Source organism: Dryas octopetala, chromosome 4 (genome assembly GCF_963921425.1).
Source record: "Dryas octopetala chromosome 4, drDryOcto1.1, whole genome shotgun sequence".
NCBI lineage: Eukaryota > Viridiplantae > Streptophyta > Magnoliopsida > Rosales > Rosaceae > Dryas > Dryas octopetala.
The window spans coordinates 10222183-10239701 of NC_141369.1; the positions used below are offsets into that span (position 1 = coordinate 10222183).

General features: G+C 37.5%; 1 protein-coding gene across 1 annotated transcript; it reads right to left on the reverse strand.

The window, feature by feature from the left end:
* Positions 1-3515: 3515 nt before the first annotated feature.
* Positions 3516-16868, reverse strand: LOC147286681 (nicotianamine aminotransferase 1-like). Its single transcript, XM_086240819.1, has 9 exons — positions 16807-16868; positions 16680-16724; positions 14921-15001; positions 6568-6907; positions 5738-5956; positions 5537-5591; positions 4671-4831; positions 4481-4574; positions 3516-3824 (listed from the first exon to the last, which is right to left on the reverse strand). Exons 1-9 carry the CDS (start codon positions 16866-16868, stop codon positions 3709-3711), a joined length of 1173 nt encoding a protein of 390 aa, XP_086096945.1. The 3' UTR covers positions 3516-3708.
* Between the last annotated feature and the right edge of the window lie 651 nt (positions 16869-17519).

Below are 17519 nucleotides of genomic sequence, written 5' to 3' on the forward strand. Positions count from 1 at the left end.
GAATTATCTAGAATACTCTTTCTACTTCTCAAGCTATCTTATAGACTTTTAGAATTATGTAGAACTTTTTGGAATATTCTAGCTTTAATTTGTATGGGCTTTGAGGAAGTCTCTAGAATTTTGTAGTATTTTCCAATAATGTGCATTAATTTTCAACAGTTTCCATGGTGATGTAAATTTCTTGGAGGAATCTGAACAAAAAAATGAACTAAAATGTCCAAGAAAACCATGGTTTTTCAAGATATTTGCCAAGGTGGTGATTGGGGTTTTTTACTTGCCAAAGAGGAATCTGTCATAGTACTACCTGGTATAGAAACAAGCTTTAATTTACAACCATCAAATTTTCAATACTGTATTTCACTCTTTGAGTCTTTCTTTATGCCTGATTATCACAACCGCCAAGATTATGAGAATCATTGCACGATCTGAGGTTTACCTTAAGGCCTTATACCCGATGAAGGCATAATATATAGATAGAATTAAAGTTGATTACTCTGGTGGGGTTAGAAAGTTGATATTACCAAATGATCTAATAGTAAGTTCACTTTTCTTGCAGGGTTGGCTGTGAGGATGAAGATTTGTTTGCACATGACCTTTGCTTGTGACCATTCAACACTTGAAGATGGCCTTGGTGTTGGTTTTGGCCCTAATTAGACCCACTTGGGTTTGGCCCATTGATTTAATCCATTTGTCTGAGTGGCTTATATTGAGCCACATCACCTATTAGAATAGGTGGAGTAAGACTTGGGCTTGTTTCACCCCTGCCTCCTAGCTTCCAAAGGAAGCCTTTGTTCTCTGATTAATAGGGCAGCAGCAAAAACAAGTGGTGTGTGTGAATTGTAGCCGCTCCAAAAAGCTAGAAAGAGAGAGCAGCTGCAGCCGCACCTTTTGTGTTGTTTGTGGGGTGCTGCACTAGCTTTGAAAGAGAAGAAAAATCTCTTGTTTGCCCATAGATTTTGTGTGTGCACCTACACTTTGGTATTAATCTCCCTCCTTGCTCTTTGTATTTGTGAACAAGTTTTGTTCTTTGTTCTTTGTGAGTGTAGCCGGTACCACATTTGTGAAGGAGACCAAAAATCTTTCTTTTGTTCTGGTGGTGGACTGTAGAGTGTTTGGGTGTATTTGGGATTTGGGTGTGAGAGAGTTGTATACTCTTTTGTAATCTCCTTTTGTATATAGTGGAATTTACTCTCCGGCTCTGCAAAATTGGATGTAGGCATTAAGACCGAACCAGTATAAACCTCTGTGTTCTCATGTTGGATTTATTTATGTTTTGTTCATATTTTTCTTGATATTTGGACTCGCGCTTCCGGCACAACACTTAAGGAGGATAAAAGACTTTTGCCAAAGGCATGCCAAGAAAAATAACATGTGTTGCAATGGAAGCTAGTCATCATATCAGATGGAGTACTAGCTAGGTGGTGATCAAACTTAGCGTTCGGTCTCATGCTCCATTTCAAATGCTGGCTCTTGATTTTTAAGAGTGATTATGTTTTAGAATTACTTGTCAATCAAGTAAAATGAATAAAATCCCCCTCTTATCATAACAAAATTAAGGGTGATTTGGTAGAAGATCAGCAACTTCAGCGTTGTGTTTCATGCAGCTAGCTTGCAGCTACTACTCTGGTTAGATAGTCGAAAACTTTATATTACAAGTTCAAAAATAACTCCTCATTTTAATTTGTTACTTCTGGTTGTTACTACCACTATAATTAGTTTGAAAATAACTCTTTTATTAGTGTGTGCCCAATATTTGCTTTTCTAAATTTCACAATTAATTTCTCTGCAACTTTTTCTCTTTGAATGATGAAATTCTCTATTTTCAAAGGAAAGGAATTTCGAGACAGGTAAAACAAGCAAGAAATGAGATTGGATGAAAGGGAAATAGAAAGATTCATAGATATTCTTAAGATGATAAAGTCCTTTGCTCCGTAAGGCGTTATTCAAATGAATGAAGATAAATTATGGGGAAAAAATATAAAACAATTTCACCCTTAAATGTGTTTAATGCTTTAATAATAGTGAACAGTTAGTCCACGCCTAGGTCAGAGTTTGAACTTCATCTTTTCCTTTTGCCTCTCTTGTATTAAAGAAAAAAATATTTGGAGTATCATAATTATTAGCGGATCCATATCTCGTAAAAGGGTTGTTTTAGTCAAACCGTGACGCCTGAAAACATGATCAATGAAGTAGATGTATTGAAAATGTATGTCCTTTTGGCAAACAATTTGGCGCGTTATGTTAACAGGCAGTCTAGTACGGCACAGTCACTATATATTTTCTTTAGGAAAATTTCATTAAATAGACATTTTTAATACAACAATATCTTTTCTAACCTTCTTTTCCATCTTTATCTTTTATAGCTCTTTAGCCCATTTTCGAATAAAAATACATTTCTCGTCGCCACATTTTCGACATGTCGACAGTTTGTAGCACTATGCGTCAACCATTTGTCAACCATGTGTCAACAATGATCAAATTTCATTTATGAAACAACAAACCCAGATCGAAATTTCATATCTGGAACAGCAAAATGAAAAATTTGACAGAAAAATCTGAATTTATTAAAGTTCTCAAGTCTCAATCCAAGCTTTTTTATGTTTGTTGCTCAATAATGAATACAATGTTCTTGATAATTTTTTTCTCCGATTACATTCAAAACCCACAAAATTTCAAAGAAAGAAAAAATGTGAAAACTTGGTGACAGATCTGTGATTTGTGGGACCCATGAGAGCCTAAGCAACAAGCAAATCCAAAAATGGGCCAATACCCAGCAACCAAATCCAGATGCGAAAGCATCAACCTTCGAATGCGAATCCAGATGCGAAGTCCAAAGCATCAAGCAAATCTGGATACGAAAACATCAACCTTCGAATCAAGGGCAATTTGGCCCAATACCCAGCAAGCTTCAAATCAAGGGTTGCAAGTCCCTGCTAACGCAAGGCCAAGGGTCGCGCCGCCGCCGACAAGGAAGCCAGGCTCAGTCGGGTTTGGGTGGTGTTGGTGGTTATGGTGCTGGGGGTTTAGGTGGTGCTGGTTTTGGTTCAGATCTTCATCAGTGAAATCTAAAGCTAAAGGGGGAGGGAGTGAGAGAGAGGAGAGAGAGAGAGATATATATATATATTTTTGTCTGAAAATGGGAGAAAGAGCTATAAAAGATAAAGCTGAGAGGGAACGATTAGAAAATATATTGTTGTATTAAAAAGGGCTATTTAATGAAATTACCCTTTAGGCGTATGTTCCTTACGCTTTAGCGCTTTTGCGTCACAAAGCTTACACCTCAACCAAAAGGCGTTCACTTTTGAGGCATTTCGTCGAACAGTTGACCGCCCAACGAGATTTTTCTGCGCTTCGCAATCAAAACGCGCCTCAGGCGAGCTTTGAAAACACTAATACAAATCAATATCATTGATTGATATTGTTTAGGATTTTGTTATTACATTATCTTTTTAAATCCCAAAAAGAGGCCAACAGTATAAGTCTATATATTTGCACTTATACATGCAAAGGGTCCCAGAAAATCATGTGAATAACAAGAACATAATAAGATCGATCAACACTTGTTGATCACCATGATGGCAAACACAGCTAATTAATTAATGTCTTCATGCATTTATTCATTACGCTGGTGAAACCGGAGATCTAATCTGAAGATGCCGATCAGCAATATCTGCAGTCACTTTTATGACTGTGAAGACATAAATCTTATTACTTTTTGGCATGTCTTTGACAGAAGGCTTTCAACCTCTGAAGGCCATCTTCAAGTACAGGAAGTTCAACAGCAAAAGTAATGCGGAGCCAATTTTTTAGCCCAACGGTGACTCCTGGAAACATGATCAATGTAGTGAATGGATGTTAAATATCGGAAATTTCCATTTGCCGGATAATTATTTAATATGTTATATATCTTATAAAACAATTTAACTCTTTATGTTATTTTGCACTATCACTATATACCTTTTTTTTTCCTCTCTCTATAGAAAGAGAGGGGGATAGTTATGCTCACATCCATATGCGGGGTCATCCACATGTACGTGGTCCCATGAAATCTCATACAACAATCCTATATGCACTTACATATAGTAAGTGTGTCATCTTATACAGGTAAGGGGAGACAGCGTTGACCATGTACCCCGTTGGGTATCAAATGACGCACTTCATGTAACTTGCATTTAGGATTGTTGTGTAGGATCTATGCGGACTACACATGGGATGATCCCACATGTATATCGATGCAAATAATTTCTAATGCTAACATACTGTTAGTTTAAAATCATGTGCGTGAATTTTTCTTGAAAATATAGTCTAGTTAAATTAACAATTTGATAATATAACGTATTAAACTGTTTGGTAGATAATAACATATTACATGTCAAACAACTCTGCTTAGATGCAAGCCACACAATTTCATTTAATACTTGTGCTAAGCAGTACAAGATGATATACCAATTCATTAATTTACAAGTTATTCAATTTTTACCTGGCAGAAAAATCACCGACTCCTCTTTAGCCAACTTAAGACAAAACTGTATATCATCATCAATGCCTTCGAGTGCTGATAGGTTTAGCTTTACCTGTGATAGAAATTGACATAATTGATTTTAGCTCAAATATGTTAAATTTCTAATTATCCAATAATTATAAGCTACATAAAATGTCTTTATCCTTACCAATACAACCATGGATCCTTCTGGTTTGTGTGGGCAAGCAAGACATGGAATTTCCTTAACAATTTCATACAAAATATCAGCAGCTTCTCTCAAAATTCCATTTATGTTAGAGAAAAAGTTCTCCTTTGTTCTTTCAATTATTTGAGGTACTGCCCCCTGAAAATGAGAATAATTTATTTTCAATGGAATTGGGATAGAAATTAAGAAAAATAGATGAAATTATATATTTATATATATAGAGAGAGAGAACTCTTCAGGTGCACACCTATCACCGAGCACTCAGCAAAGTTTTTTTAACACAGGCGAGCAGCGCTCATTGCTGCTTCCTCCGCCGAGTTTTGAGGTAAAACCCCCATTTTTCACCACATCCCTTCCTAAAGTATAGAATGGGCTTGATGGAGGTATTATGTTAGAATTTAGCTCTGGGATTTTAAGTGGAGCCCAAAATTCTAGAGCTAAACCATAACATAAACGTCCTTGAACCAGTGCTAAGCGCTCGACAGCTGCAAAATTTTGCATTACCGAGCACTCGGCATCAGCTGTGAACGTCCGCACGTTTGCACCCGAATGGGCCTAATATATATATATATATATATATTGTATTGCGGACATTAATTCGCACCTAAATGAGCCTACATATATTGTATGTCCTTATATTCTCTTGCTAGAAAATTTCACATTTATTTTGTTAGGCAGCCATTTTCTAGACCATTGATAAGGTAAATTGTTATTAACAATCCGGCAGTATAACTTTGCAATATATGATAAGAACTTCAATAATAGTGAGCTAGTGTGAAGGCATGACATTCTATCTTTAAAACTTTTAATTAAGAAAAAATTAAGCAGCATGGAATAGGTACCTGAATGAAGGTTTGCTGGGTCAGTAGTGATGTCGGAATAGTTTTTAATGCTGTCCACAATCTGCAAAGAAAAGAAACAATGGTAATTGAAAAGTTAATTTATTATAATGACAAAAATTAATTAATTTCACATATTATAGAATGTGTGCAAAAAAAAAAAAAAAAATTAAGATGTATATACTATATAAGACACCAATTAATTAGTACCCCAGTTTTTTCAAGGATGTCTTTGGGGTCATTTTTGACAATCCAGCCAAGTTTCCAACCAGGAACAATCCATGTCTTTGACATAGAGCCAAGCGTAACAACTGGTACGATTGAACTAAACTTTCCCATAGGCACAAAAGGATTACTGCCAAAAGCTAGACCCGCATAAACTTCGTCCGAAATCACTAAGATTCCAAGTTTCTTTGCTGTTTCTGCAATCTAAATTTGACAAAAGCAAACTTAGTATTTAGTAAAAATTCATCAACTCGATCTATGGAAGGAAATGCCAATCTCAGCCCTACCTCATACAACAATTGGTGAAATAATTAAAAAAATTAAGTACTTTAATTAGATTATGATGATGCTACATAGACCTCAATTATATATATGAACCACATCTTTAATATAGATAGAACTTACATAGACAATTCAGAATCGCCTCTATTAGAGAGGTGATCCACAATGTTGTATATATGAATCTTTACAATTAGAGATGTACTACATCTACAATGTACTACATAAATGTGATTCAAATAGAAATAAGACTCACATATTTAATACAGGTGAGACCTCATATGTACAACTATGTCTCATCTCTATTAAACAGGTGGTACATAACGTTGAATATGTCGGAGTCTCAATTATAAGAGATGAAGTCCAGCTCTATATAGAGATGAGACCCACATATACAACTGGGTCTCAACTCTATTAAAGAAGTAGCTAGTCCACAATGTTGTATATGTTTGTGTCCTTAGATATGTAGTCCACAATGTGGTGCATAAATGTGATCCTCCAAAATATTGTTCAATTATAAGCATGCATGTAGGTACCTTTTTCAAATGCTGGTATGTGAAGACATTTCCACAAGGATTGCTAGGGTTAATAATAACTATAGCAGCAGTATTTTCATCTGCAAGAGCTTCAACAGACTCAAGATCCACCTCCCAACCCTTTTCGGGAATAAGATCAAAATGGCGTACTTCCAGGTTGTCGAAAGCTGCTCGAGCTTCATACTGTGGGTAGCCAGGCCTGGGAAGCAGAATGTTGGCACCAGGACGTGCAAGAACAGATACCATGATTTCGATTGCTTGCGTGCAACCGGCAGTGAGATATATATCGTCCGCCACTAACTTGTGTGAGAGGTCACGAGACAGAAATTCTGCTATAGCCCTAATTAAACCATAAATGAGACTCTTTAGATTAGTAGTACACTAGAGATAAAAGTCAAGTACAAACAAGACAAGTATAAAACCCAGTTTTTGTATGATATTTATTGACACTTTTCTGATCATTAGGAATTTTTATACGAACCCTCTCACAACATGCATGCATGTGAATATCACCATATAACAGTACATTCCACGTTCATGATGTAAGAGGTATCCATGTACATGTAGTGAGAGAGAAATTATATTGGATAACTAGGTCATAGAATACTTTTTTATTGACCACCTCTAACAAATGTGGAACCCTCCTATAAATGGGCTCCATATTTATTAGAGAGGTGATCAGTGTTTTGTTTTAGTGATCAAAATAATTTTATTCAAAGGCAACTACAATTATATACTAAGCACATTTAACAATCATTAATCACATACATCATGGATTCTTATACAATACCGAACTAGTATTGATATATATAACTTTTATACGGCTTTTTAATGTAAAGAAGTTCTTATGACGTTCACCAAACGTCATAGAAAGGGTTTTACATGGTATTTATATAATGTCATGGTATTAATTAATGACCAAGCTTAAAGTCTTGTGTTGCATTTTGAAATTAACACCATCAAAAGTCTTCAATGACTTTTTTCAATTGCCTTAAACAGCCTTTTTGGTTGGAGAATAATTTCCCTGTCACAGGATGCCAAGTCAGCAATATGACTTGGTGTTACAATCCAATGAATAAGATGAGACACTTGGTGTTAGCAATACTGTATCACAACTCAATAAATTATTAACTTAACTAATTTTGATTGGTATGATCAAAAGGAGAACACAAGTGTCTTATTTTTATTGGATTGTGACATCAGATCAGATTGTTGACTTGGCATCCCCATACATGAAAGTTCTTCTCTTTTGGTTGAAGTGTATATCAGACTTTTAACACGCTCATATTTCTTCTGCACACGCATACAAAAAGTGCTATATAAGTTTACCAATATGTCATTAGAACATACATGCTGATACAAAAATTTAATTCCAAGTCAATAAAACGACCCCATGTATCATATAATTTGCTTGTTTAAAGTTGGATTGGAATATCCGGGCCAAAAAAAAGAAGTTAGATTGGAATTATATTATTGTTGGTTGAATGATTAGTGCGAATTATATTAATCACAGCAACTTGGATTCTTTGAATTGAATGATTAAAGTATGGTCCACAATGATGCATGAAGTGCAGGACTTGTGACACAAAGTACAAGCCCAACACGGGTCTTCTTCTCCCGCTATTGGAGATTTGGAGATTCATGGGACGGGAAGCATGGAGCTCACCCTGTGTCCCTTCCCTTGTCTTTTCTGTTTATATATATATATAAAAGATACTCCATGCATGTTGCATGTTAATTATGTTGTCACCTTCGATATGACTGAGTCCCGACTAACTCATGAATCACGAGGGACTGTCTATGACTATATTAAAATATGTGTAGATACTGACAAAACAAATTTGGAGCAGAAAGTGGCCTCAGTACTGTTCATTATATATATATATATATATATGATATGTTCAATTATGATATGTGCAATAACACTTGCACGTTCGCACCTAACTATTGTTCGGCAGTTTAAAATTTTGCAGTATTGAGCGCTCGACGTTTGTTTATTAATGTTTATGTTATGATTTAGCTCTCATATTTTAGTTTGTTCAAAATCTAAAACGTACTAAACTCTAACATAACGCATTCATCAAGCCAATAATATACCCTAAAAGAAAATGAGGTGAACCCATTAAAATATATATTCTTAAAACTTGGCAGAGAAAGCAGCACTGAGCCCTAGCTGCTTGTAGCGCTCACCTATTTAAAAAAATTATTGTCGAGCGCTTGGTAAAGCTACCAAAAACTCAGTGACATGTTCGCATATTCGCATGTTCGTACCTGATCAAATCTGCTTTAGCGTATTATCTTTTCATATCTAAAGAATCTAATATTAATTAGTTTCAATGACAAAGAATTAAAGCAAATGTAAACAACTTTATATATATATATATATATAACAATTTTATGTGAATGACCTATATTTTTTAAATTGAAGCACATACCCATGTATATTATGACTTTTTTTTTAACTTTTTTATTTTTTATATAATTTTATATTTTAGGGTATAAATTATCAACACGTTCTCCAGTTTTAACTCTTAAAATTTTGAGCTCCCATTTTTTTATTAGATTTTAACTTTGAACTCTTGAGTTTTGGAATACCATCCAAAATTCAAGAGTTAATACATAAATTATAAAATTAAACGATAATTTTATATCCTAAAATATAGAATTATATATCCTAAAATGTTGAACCTTGTGAAGAATAAGACATGCAAAAGATAACAAGAAATCATAAAAAAACTCACATTCGTTATTTAGTTAAAAGAACAAACAACCTACCCAGAAAATTTCAATATATATATATATGTTTAGCATAAATTGAACTCAAAAAACAAGCTAAAACAGCAATTGGAACAAAATTCTATTTAATTTAATTTGAGGACTATACATAATAGTATAATTGTCTTGATTTCTTTTACCAAGGAAAACCATACAGCTTGCATGTAAACAACTGTACTAAACCATGTTTAAACTACGCTAATACAGCATAAATATTTGTAAATAACTGTACTCAACCATACAGCATAAATTACGCTAATACAGCTTGTAAACAACTGTACAAAAATTATAAAATAGAGAGTAAGTTAAAAGTTTGGAGTGGAGTATAGTAATCATTAAAATAATGAGAATGGGAATGAAGAAGACATCAAGCAAGTATGAGACTGAGAGTAGATAGTGTTTAATTTGTCAAATGAGCTGTACATTCCTAGTTAGTGTAAAAGAACAAAGTCAACTATGTGATTCTGATTCCCTAGATTATAGGATCATGATTGCTCTGTATTTATTTGTTTCCTAGAATAGTTCTCTAAGGGCTGTATATAAACCTCTTATACGCTGCATATTAATATATAGAAAAAGATATATTTCACCCAAATTAAGATGGTATCAGAGCAGTCGATCATGACTGTCTCTTGACCTACCCTAGCACGCTTCCGTAGCCGCCATACCACCATACAAACCCAGTCCAAAACCTCGCATCACCATCAGTTGCGTCGCAACATCGCTTGCGTCGCTCACAGCCCACAAACCAGAGATCCTTCATTGAGCCATCATCATGGTGAGTGAAGACGACCTCAACGCTCTCAAGTCAGCCCAATCCTCAGGTAATGGTGAATCAAATGCAACTACCCAGATCGTTGCCATTCAAGGAGACAATTCCAACTTTTCAACTGGAATCAAATTGGATGAACATAATTATTCTCTATGGCATCAAGTCATAGAGATGAAAATTGCTGGACGAGAAAAACATGGTCACTTGACAGGTGATATGACCCAACCTGCAGCCACAGACTCGACATACAACAAATGGCGTGCGTCGGATTGCCAAGTCAAGAGTTGGTTATTCGATGCCATGCAACCCAACCAAATGAAACGATTTATTCGTTATGACACAGCCAAGCAAGTCTGGGATGCAATCAAGAAAACATATTCTGACAGTTCCGATGAGGCAAAGATTTATGATCTACATAGAAGGTCATTCACGATGAAACAGAATGGAGCATCTGTTGCCAATTTCTACAGTGGGCTCACTGAGATCTTTCAAGAACTTGATCAATTATGTCCAAGCAACATGCAGAATCCAGTAGACATTGAAGCTAGGCGCAAGGAGATTGACCGTCTCCGAGTTTATATCTTTCTTGCAGGTTTGGATAATAACTTTGATCAAATTCGAGGAGAGATTTTGAGGATGGAGCCTAAACCTGAACTTGAGGCAACTTATGCATATATCAAAAGAGAGAGTAACAGACAGGGAACCATGTCTGAAGCTAGTGTCACATCCGAAGCCACAGCCTTGGTTGCTGCAAAATCCAAGCAATCTCGGTCATTCACCCAGAACACCGACTCTACACGTAACCGACCCCCAATGAAGTGTACCAAATGTGGTTTAGAAAACCATACAATTAAGGGTTGTTATGAAATCATTGGTTATCCAGAAGGATGGGTTCACAAAGGGCGAAAGAAGGATTCGAGTAGAGTCTCATTCGCATCATCTGAGTCCTCCCAGGATATCACATCAGGTACATCTGGCTCCAAGGCCTTGGCCACCTCAGGTACTTTCTCTTGCACACCTTCACTTACTTGTAATAGATCATGGGTTATTGACACTGGTGCCACTGATCACATGACATCTAGTTTCACTGGGTTGCACTCTACCAAACCGTCAAGCCAAACACATGTTACTAATGCCAATGGAACTACCTCCCCAGTTCTGGGAGAAGGGTCCATATCTCTTACATCATCATTAAGTCTAGACCACGTTCTAGTTGTCCCTTCACTTGACTATGATTTGTTGTCTGTTCCTCAAATCATTGATTCTCTTAATTGTACTGTGTGTTTTTGGCCATTGTATTGTCTTTTTCAGGATCTTCTCACCAGGGCCGTGATTGGATGTGGTACTAGGAGGGGAAAGGTGTATTATCTGGACCTGACCGAAGATAGCAATAAGAAATTGAGTCAAGCACATCATGTGAGTGGGAACGAGTCTGTTAGGATGAAGAAGATCTGGTTGTGGCATAGACGATTAGGGCATGCTTCTTTTGGTTATCTGAAACAGTTATTTCCGGAGTTGTTTTCCCAGTTTGCTGAATCAGACTTTCATTGTGAAACTTGCATTTTGGCGAAAAGTCATCGAATTTCTTACCCATTAAGATTAAATAAAAGTTCTATGCCTTTCATGCTTGTCCATTCTGATGTGTGGGGACCATCAAGAGTTTCTACCATTAGTGGTTTTAAGTGGTTTGTAACATTTATAGATGATTGCACCAGGATGACCTGGGTTTTTCCCATGAAACAGAAAAGTTAAGTCACTGCTAAATTCAAGAATTTTCATCGATATGTTACTACTCAATTTGATAGAAAAATCACAACACTTAGGTCTGACAATGGAGGAGAATCATAAACTTGGTGAGTATCCGGACCAGGTACCTACCAACAAAGAAAGGTATCAACGGCTTGTTGGGAAGCTAATCTATCTATCACATACTAGACCTGATATAGCATATGCAGTGAGTGTGGTGAGCCAATTCATGCATGCTTACCTCATTAATCGCACACCATCCAGTACTCTTCAATATCAAACTCCATTCCAGACATTGACCACTCTCCTCACCATGCCGTCCACACCAAATCTAGAACCACGTGTCTTTGGTTGCGTGGCCTATGTTCAGGTATATCCACACCAGCGTGGCAAGCTTGATCCGTGTGCACTACGATGTGTCTTTGTAGGGTATGCTGACACTAAGAAAGGTTACAAGTGTTTCCATCCCCCTACTCAGACCTTGCATATTACTGCTGATGTTACTTTCCATGAGAGTGAGTTCTATTACTCAGGGGGAGAGTCTGAGCATCTCCTGCAGAGGGAGAGCTCTATTTTTTCAGAAGATACTCAGAATAGGATCATCCTAATTCCACAGAATGTGTCAGAGCAGCCTCAGAAAATACCTGAGGATATAGTGACTACTGACTCACCAGCTGCAGTGGTGCAACAAGAGCAAGAGCCACAAGATCTGGAGACTCCAGATAATGCTTCGGAGACTCCTCCTACAGTACCATTACCACTCATCCAATCAGGACCTGGCCTTGAAGATCTTCCACAGGTAACTGAACACTCAAACTCAAACACTTACACTTTACCTGAGTCGAGTCACACAGGAAACATAGGTTATCAGTTACCTCCTCGTACAACTAGAGGGATCCCTAAACAACAGTATGACCCTGATCCTACATCAAAGGTTAAATACCCTATTGCTAATCATGTGTCTCTACATAGGCTGTCCCCGTCATGTGCATCATTTGTATGTCAATTATCCACTGTATCTATTCCAAGTAATGTGCAGGAAGCTCTGAAAGACCCCAAGTGGACTCAAGCAATGAATGAAGAAATGAGAGCCCTCCAAAAGAATTCCACTTGGGAGATGACTACCCTTCCTAAAGGGAAGAGAACAGTGGGTTGCAGATGGATATATACGGTAAAGTTCAAAGCAGACGGCACCATTGAAAGATACAAAGCAAGACTAGTGGCGAAAGGTTACACTCAGACTTATGGAATTGACTATGGGGAGACCTTTGCTCCTGTAGCCAAGATCAACACAATTCGGGTGCTCCTTTCTCTAGCAGCAAACCTGGATTGGCCATTACACCAGTTTGATGTTAAAAATGCATTCCTGCATGGAGACCTAGAAGAAGAAGTCTATATGGATCCCCCTCCAGGATGCAAGATGGGGTCCAGTCAGAGCAATATGGTGTGTAAACTGAGAAAGTCTCTTTATGGATTGAAGCAATCACCTAGAGCATGGTTTGGAAGGTTCAGCAAATCAATGAAGAATTTTGGTTACAAGCAAAGTAACTCAGATCATACTCTTTTCTTGAAACATAGGAAACGTAAGGTCACTGCCCTTATTGTGTATGTTGATGACATGGTGGTTACAGGGAATGACCCGGAAGAAAAGGCAGCATTGCAACGTTATTTAGCTAGTGAGTTTGAGATGAAAGATCTCGGTGCTCTGAAGTATTTTTTGGGTATTGAAGTGGCTCGTTCAAAACAAGGAATATTTCTATCACAACGGAAATATACCCTTGACATTTTGACTGAAACTGGAAAGTTAGCTTGTCAACCAGCAGATACTCCAATGGAGGAGAATCATAAACTTGGTGAGTATCCGGACCAGGTACCTACCAACAAAGAAAGGTATCAACGGCTTGTTGGGAAGCTAATCTATCTATCACATACTAGACCTGATATAGCATATGCAGTGAGTGTGGTGAGCCAATTCATGCATGCACCGAGTGAAGCACACATGAATGATGTCGATAGAATTCTGAGATACTTGAAGTCAGCTCCTGGAAAAGGATTGATGTTCTCACGCCATGGTCATCTAGATGTTGAGGGTCATACTGATGCAGACTGGGCAGGTGCTGTTACTGACAGACGATCCACATCTGGATACTTCACCTTTGTGGGAGGCAATCTGGTCACTTGGCGGAGTAAGAAACAGAAAGTAGTGTCAAGATCGAGTGCTGAAGCAGAATATAGGGGTCATATGGAGTATGTGAGCTACTCTGGATTAGAAACTTGTTGAGAGATTTGGGATTCAAACCCAAACACGCCATGCAATTACATTGTGACAACAAGGCCGCTATCGACATTGCACATAATCCAGTGCAACATGATAGAACCAAGCATGTTGAAATTGACAGACATTTCATCAAAGAGAAGCTCGAGGCTAAGATCATCGAGGTATCATTTGTTAAATCCGAAGATCAACTCGCAGATGTTCTCACCAAAGCAGTCAAAAGCAGAATTTTTTACAGCTCACTTAGCAAGTTGGGCATGGACAACACATAAGTTCCAACTTGAGGGGGAGTGTCAAATGAGCTGTACATTCCTAGTTAGTGTAAAAGAACAAAGTCAACTATGTGATTCTGATTCCCTAGATTATAGGATCATGATTGCTCTGTATTTATTTGTTTCCTAGAATAGTTCTCTAAGGGCTGTATATAAACCTCTTATACGCTGCATATTAATATATAGAAAAAGATATATTTCACCCAAATTAAGATCACGTGCGAAAAAGTTTTGATTAATGGTTGGGCATTGCACCACTTTTTGGTTGGAGATATGTGGTCGTGAATCATTTGGCATTTATAATTGCTGATTATAAGAAGTAAAAATTTTCATGTAAATACGTGCAATTTCATTTTACACCTTACAAATCATCAAGGAATTAAGTAGCGAATTAATGTCGATATATTAAAAGTTACTTTCAAACAAAAGTTAGACAAGTGCTGTCTCTGAACAACTTGAACTATAAGAGAATGGGCCAATCATATATATATGAAAGTAACTAAGAATGCATACCTTCTGGCCTGAAGAACACCACCAGTAGGACAGTAACAATTGAAGTTGAATGATTGGAGGTGAAAGTTTAGTTTAGGTGATCTATTCACTTAATTAACTTGATTAATTTTACTTTCAGTGATCGGACCCCAATTTTTGGTTTATGTGATTACTCACGAACTAGTCAACCAAACACAACTCAGACAGTCCAGTAACAAAATGTGAAACTCCACATTGACTTCTAAAAATCAAAAATCACTTCAGTAAAACAACACAAATCAAACACACCAAGGATCAAGTGACATCCTATACACTCAGAGGATCCATCACAATAGGCATCCCAGTGTTATCCACAACTACAGTGATGTGTGATTTTCTAAACAATTATATAAGGCATATATCAATTTTAATCAAATAGCTCCAGTACAGATTTGTGTTTAAAAGATGAGTGAGTCAGTAATCATAACAACACAAATATGGAAGACAGAAACACACAAGATGTTCACCCAGAAAAACCACAAAGGGTAAAAACTGGGGGTCTATCCAGCTGACCAGGCAATCCACTAAATCAGAAGTTCAATACAAAGGAGGGCACTCAGCACACAAGCTCAATCACTAAGTCCTAGACTAAGTGGCAGCTAGCTTACCCATTTTGTGCAACTTCCATACGCAAGGCAGATGGTCATTCATGAAGAAGGCAGCTCCACTCCAAGCTCATCAACCCATGGCACCAATCCGCACCAAGCTAAGTGGTTTCATCAATGTATGAACATGATATGCAAATGTAGGATTCACAAATAAAGATCAATCTTCTCAAGCTATCGGCATGAAAAGATCAATATTGAATCCTTCAACTTAAATCTAAAATGAATGTGTTTGAAGTATGTATGAAGACATTTAAGCACTCAAACCCATATAGAATTTCAGATTTAACAAAAACAATTTCAGAAAATCTCTATGTGATTTTTCAAGAATTAAAAACCATTTTCTGAAAATTATGAAGATGAGCACCTCACATGGAAAAATACCCAGCAGTGAAAACCCAAGAATTCACGCTCTAAAATTGGCTCATCAACGTACCCACCAGATCTGGACAGCCAGCCCACTTATCCCCGTACACACCCACGCAAGAGGCATGTTCGCCCATGCCACGTGGAAGCCAATCAATGGCTGTCCATAAGAGACGGATTAAGGGCATATTCCCTTTGTCCTAGAGGGGTATCCTAGTATTTACTAAGGATAGAAAAAATCAGCTGTCAAAAGGAATTTTGCATTTAAAAATCAGAATGTAGAAGATGATGAATAGTGTGTGTGCGTGAATGGGAAAGAGGAAATCAGATCTGAATGCTACAGTGGAGAAAACAAGTCTTGTGCAATGCACATGCATGTCTAATACTAAATAGAATATGGGCTTTCAAAGAATTGGGCTTAAAAAGCAAAACCCGAAATGACCCACTGTAGCAACTGTAATTTAAGTAACAGTCAGTAACAGTCACTGTACGTGATAAACAGTGTTCATTATGATCAGTGAATGACTAGTCAAATAGACAAAAATCTGTTAATTTCATGAAATGAATGAAGTGCAGTATACCTTGTGACTTGATCATTCTTGACTTCTTCAAAACAGCAGGTCTTGTCCTAAATCTAGCCTAGAGCTTGTGAGTGAGTAAATACAACTTAATACAATTGTTTTGACACGGAAAATAGCCAACATTAACAAATCCTAGAAACTAACAATCTCCCCCTTTGGCTTTCCTTGACAAAACAATAACCCATTCACCTCACAAGACTCTCAACACACAGCCCAACAGTTGTTATAATGTACCTGCAAGAAGAAGAGCTTGCACAACACAAAATATGATAGTATGCAGTTTAAACGCAGCAAGCAATGGAAATTAAACAACAACCAATGTACATCAACCAATACATTCTCCCCCTTTTTGTCATGGAAAGACAAAAGGGCAGTCATAAATGAAAATCCAGTTCAGAAACACAGACAAATGGAGAGATATGCAAGAAAAGTACATGCCGAAAGAGAAACATTTCATACAAGGCTGACTCCCCCTAAATTCTAACTCCCCCTAAAACTAACTCCCCCTAAAACTGAGAACCGGCAGCAGCGGCATCTCTGTAACGAGCTTGCATGGCAAGTTCAAAGTCATCTTCAGGCTGAAAGGCTACTGAGCTTGCTGGCATGGAAGAGGCGGTGGGGTCCATCTCTGGAGCGTCATCAGAATGATCTCGAATATCAGCATTTGGATCACCATCCTCAGTGTGGAGTCCATCAGAATATGGAACAAGGGCAAAGGCAGCAAAGTTAGCTGTGTGGGCTGCTAGTTGGGCCATGAGATCCGCAATGATGGCCGATTGACCTTTGACCTTGGCAAGGAGTGCAGCGTTTGCTTGTTCAAGAGATGGAGCCTGATCCCCTCGCTTTTTGCGAGCAAAGGTTTCACTAACCTTCATGACTGATTTTGTGTAATCAGCCATGGGCTCAGCAAAGGTATCCAAGACAGCCACAGAGGAGACACCACTGCGGGCACAGAGGAGGTGAATAAGGAGAGGGAAAATGAGGGCACCCTTGTGGTCACGACCACTGCCTATTGTCTTGGTCTGAATG

Coding starts and splice junctions, on each gene's coding strand:
- LOC147286681 (XM_086240819.1), bottom strand. CDS start 16,868: ATGACTGCCCTTTTGTCTTTCCATGACAAAAAGGGGGAGAATGTATTG. Junction 5,957..6,567: donor CATACCAGCATTTGAAAAAG/GTACCTACATGC, acceptor TGTCAAATTTAG/ATTGCAGAAACAGCAAAGAA. Junction 5,592..5,737: donor ACATCCTTGAAAAAACTGGG/GTACTAATTAAT, acceptor TTTTCTTTGCAG/ATTGTGGACAGCATTAAAAA.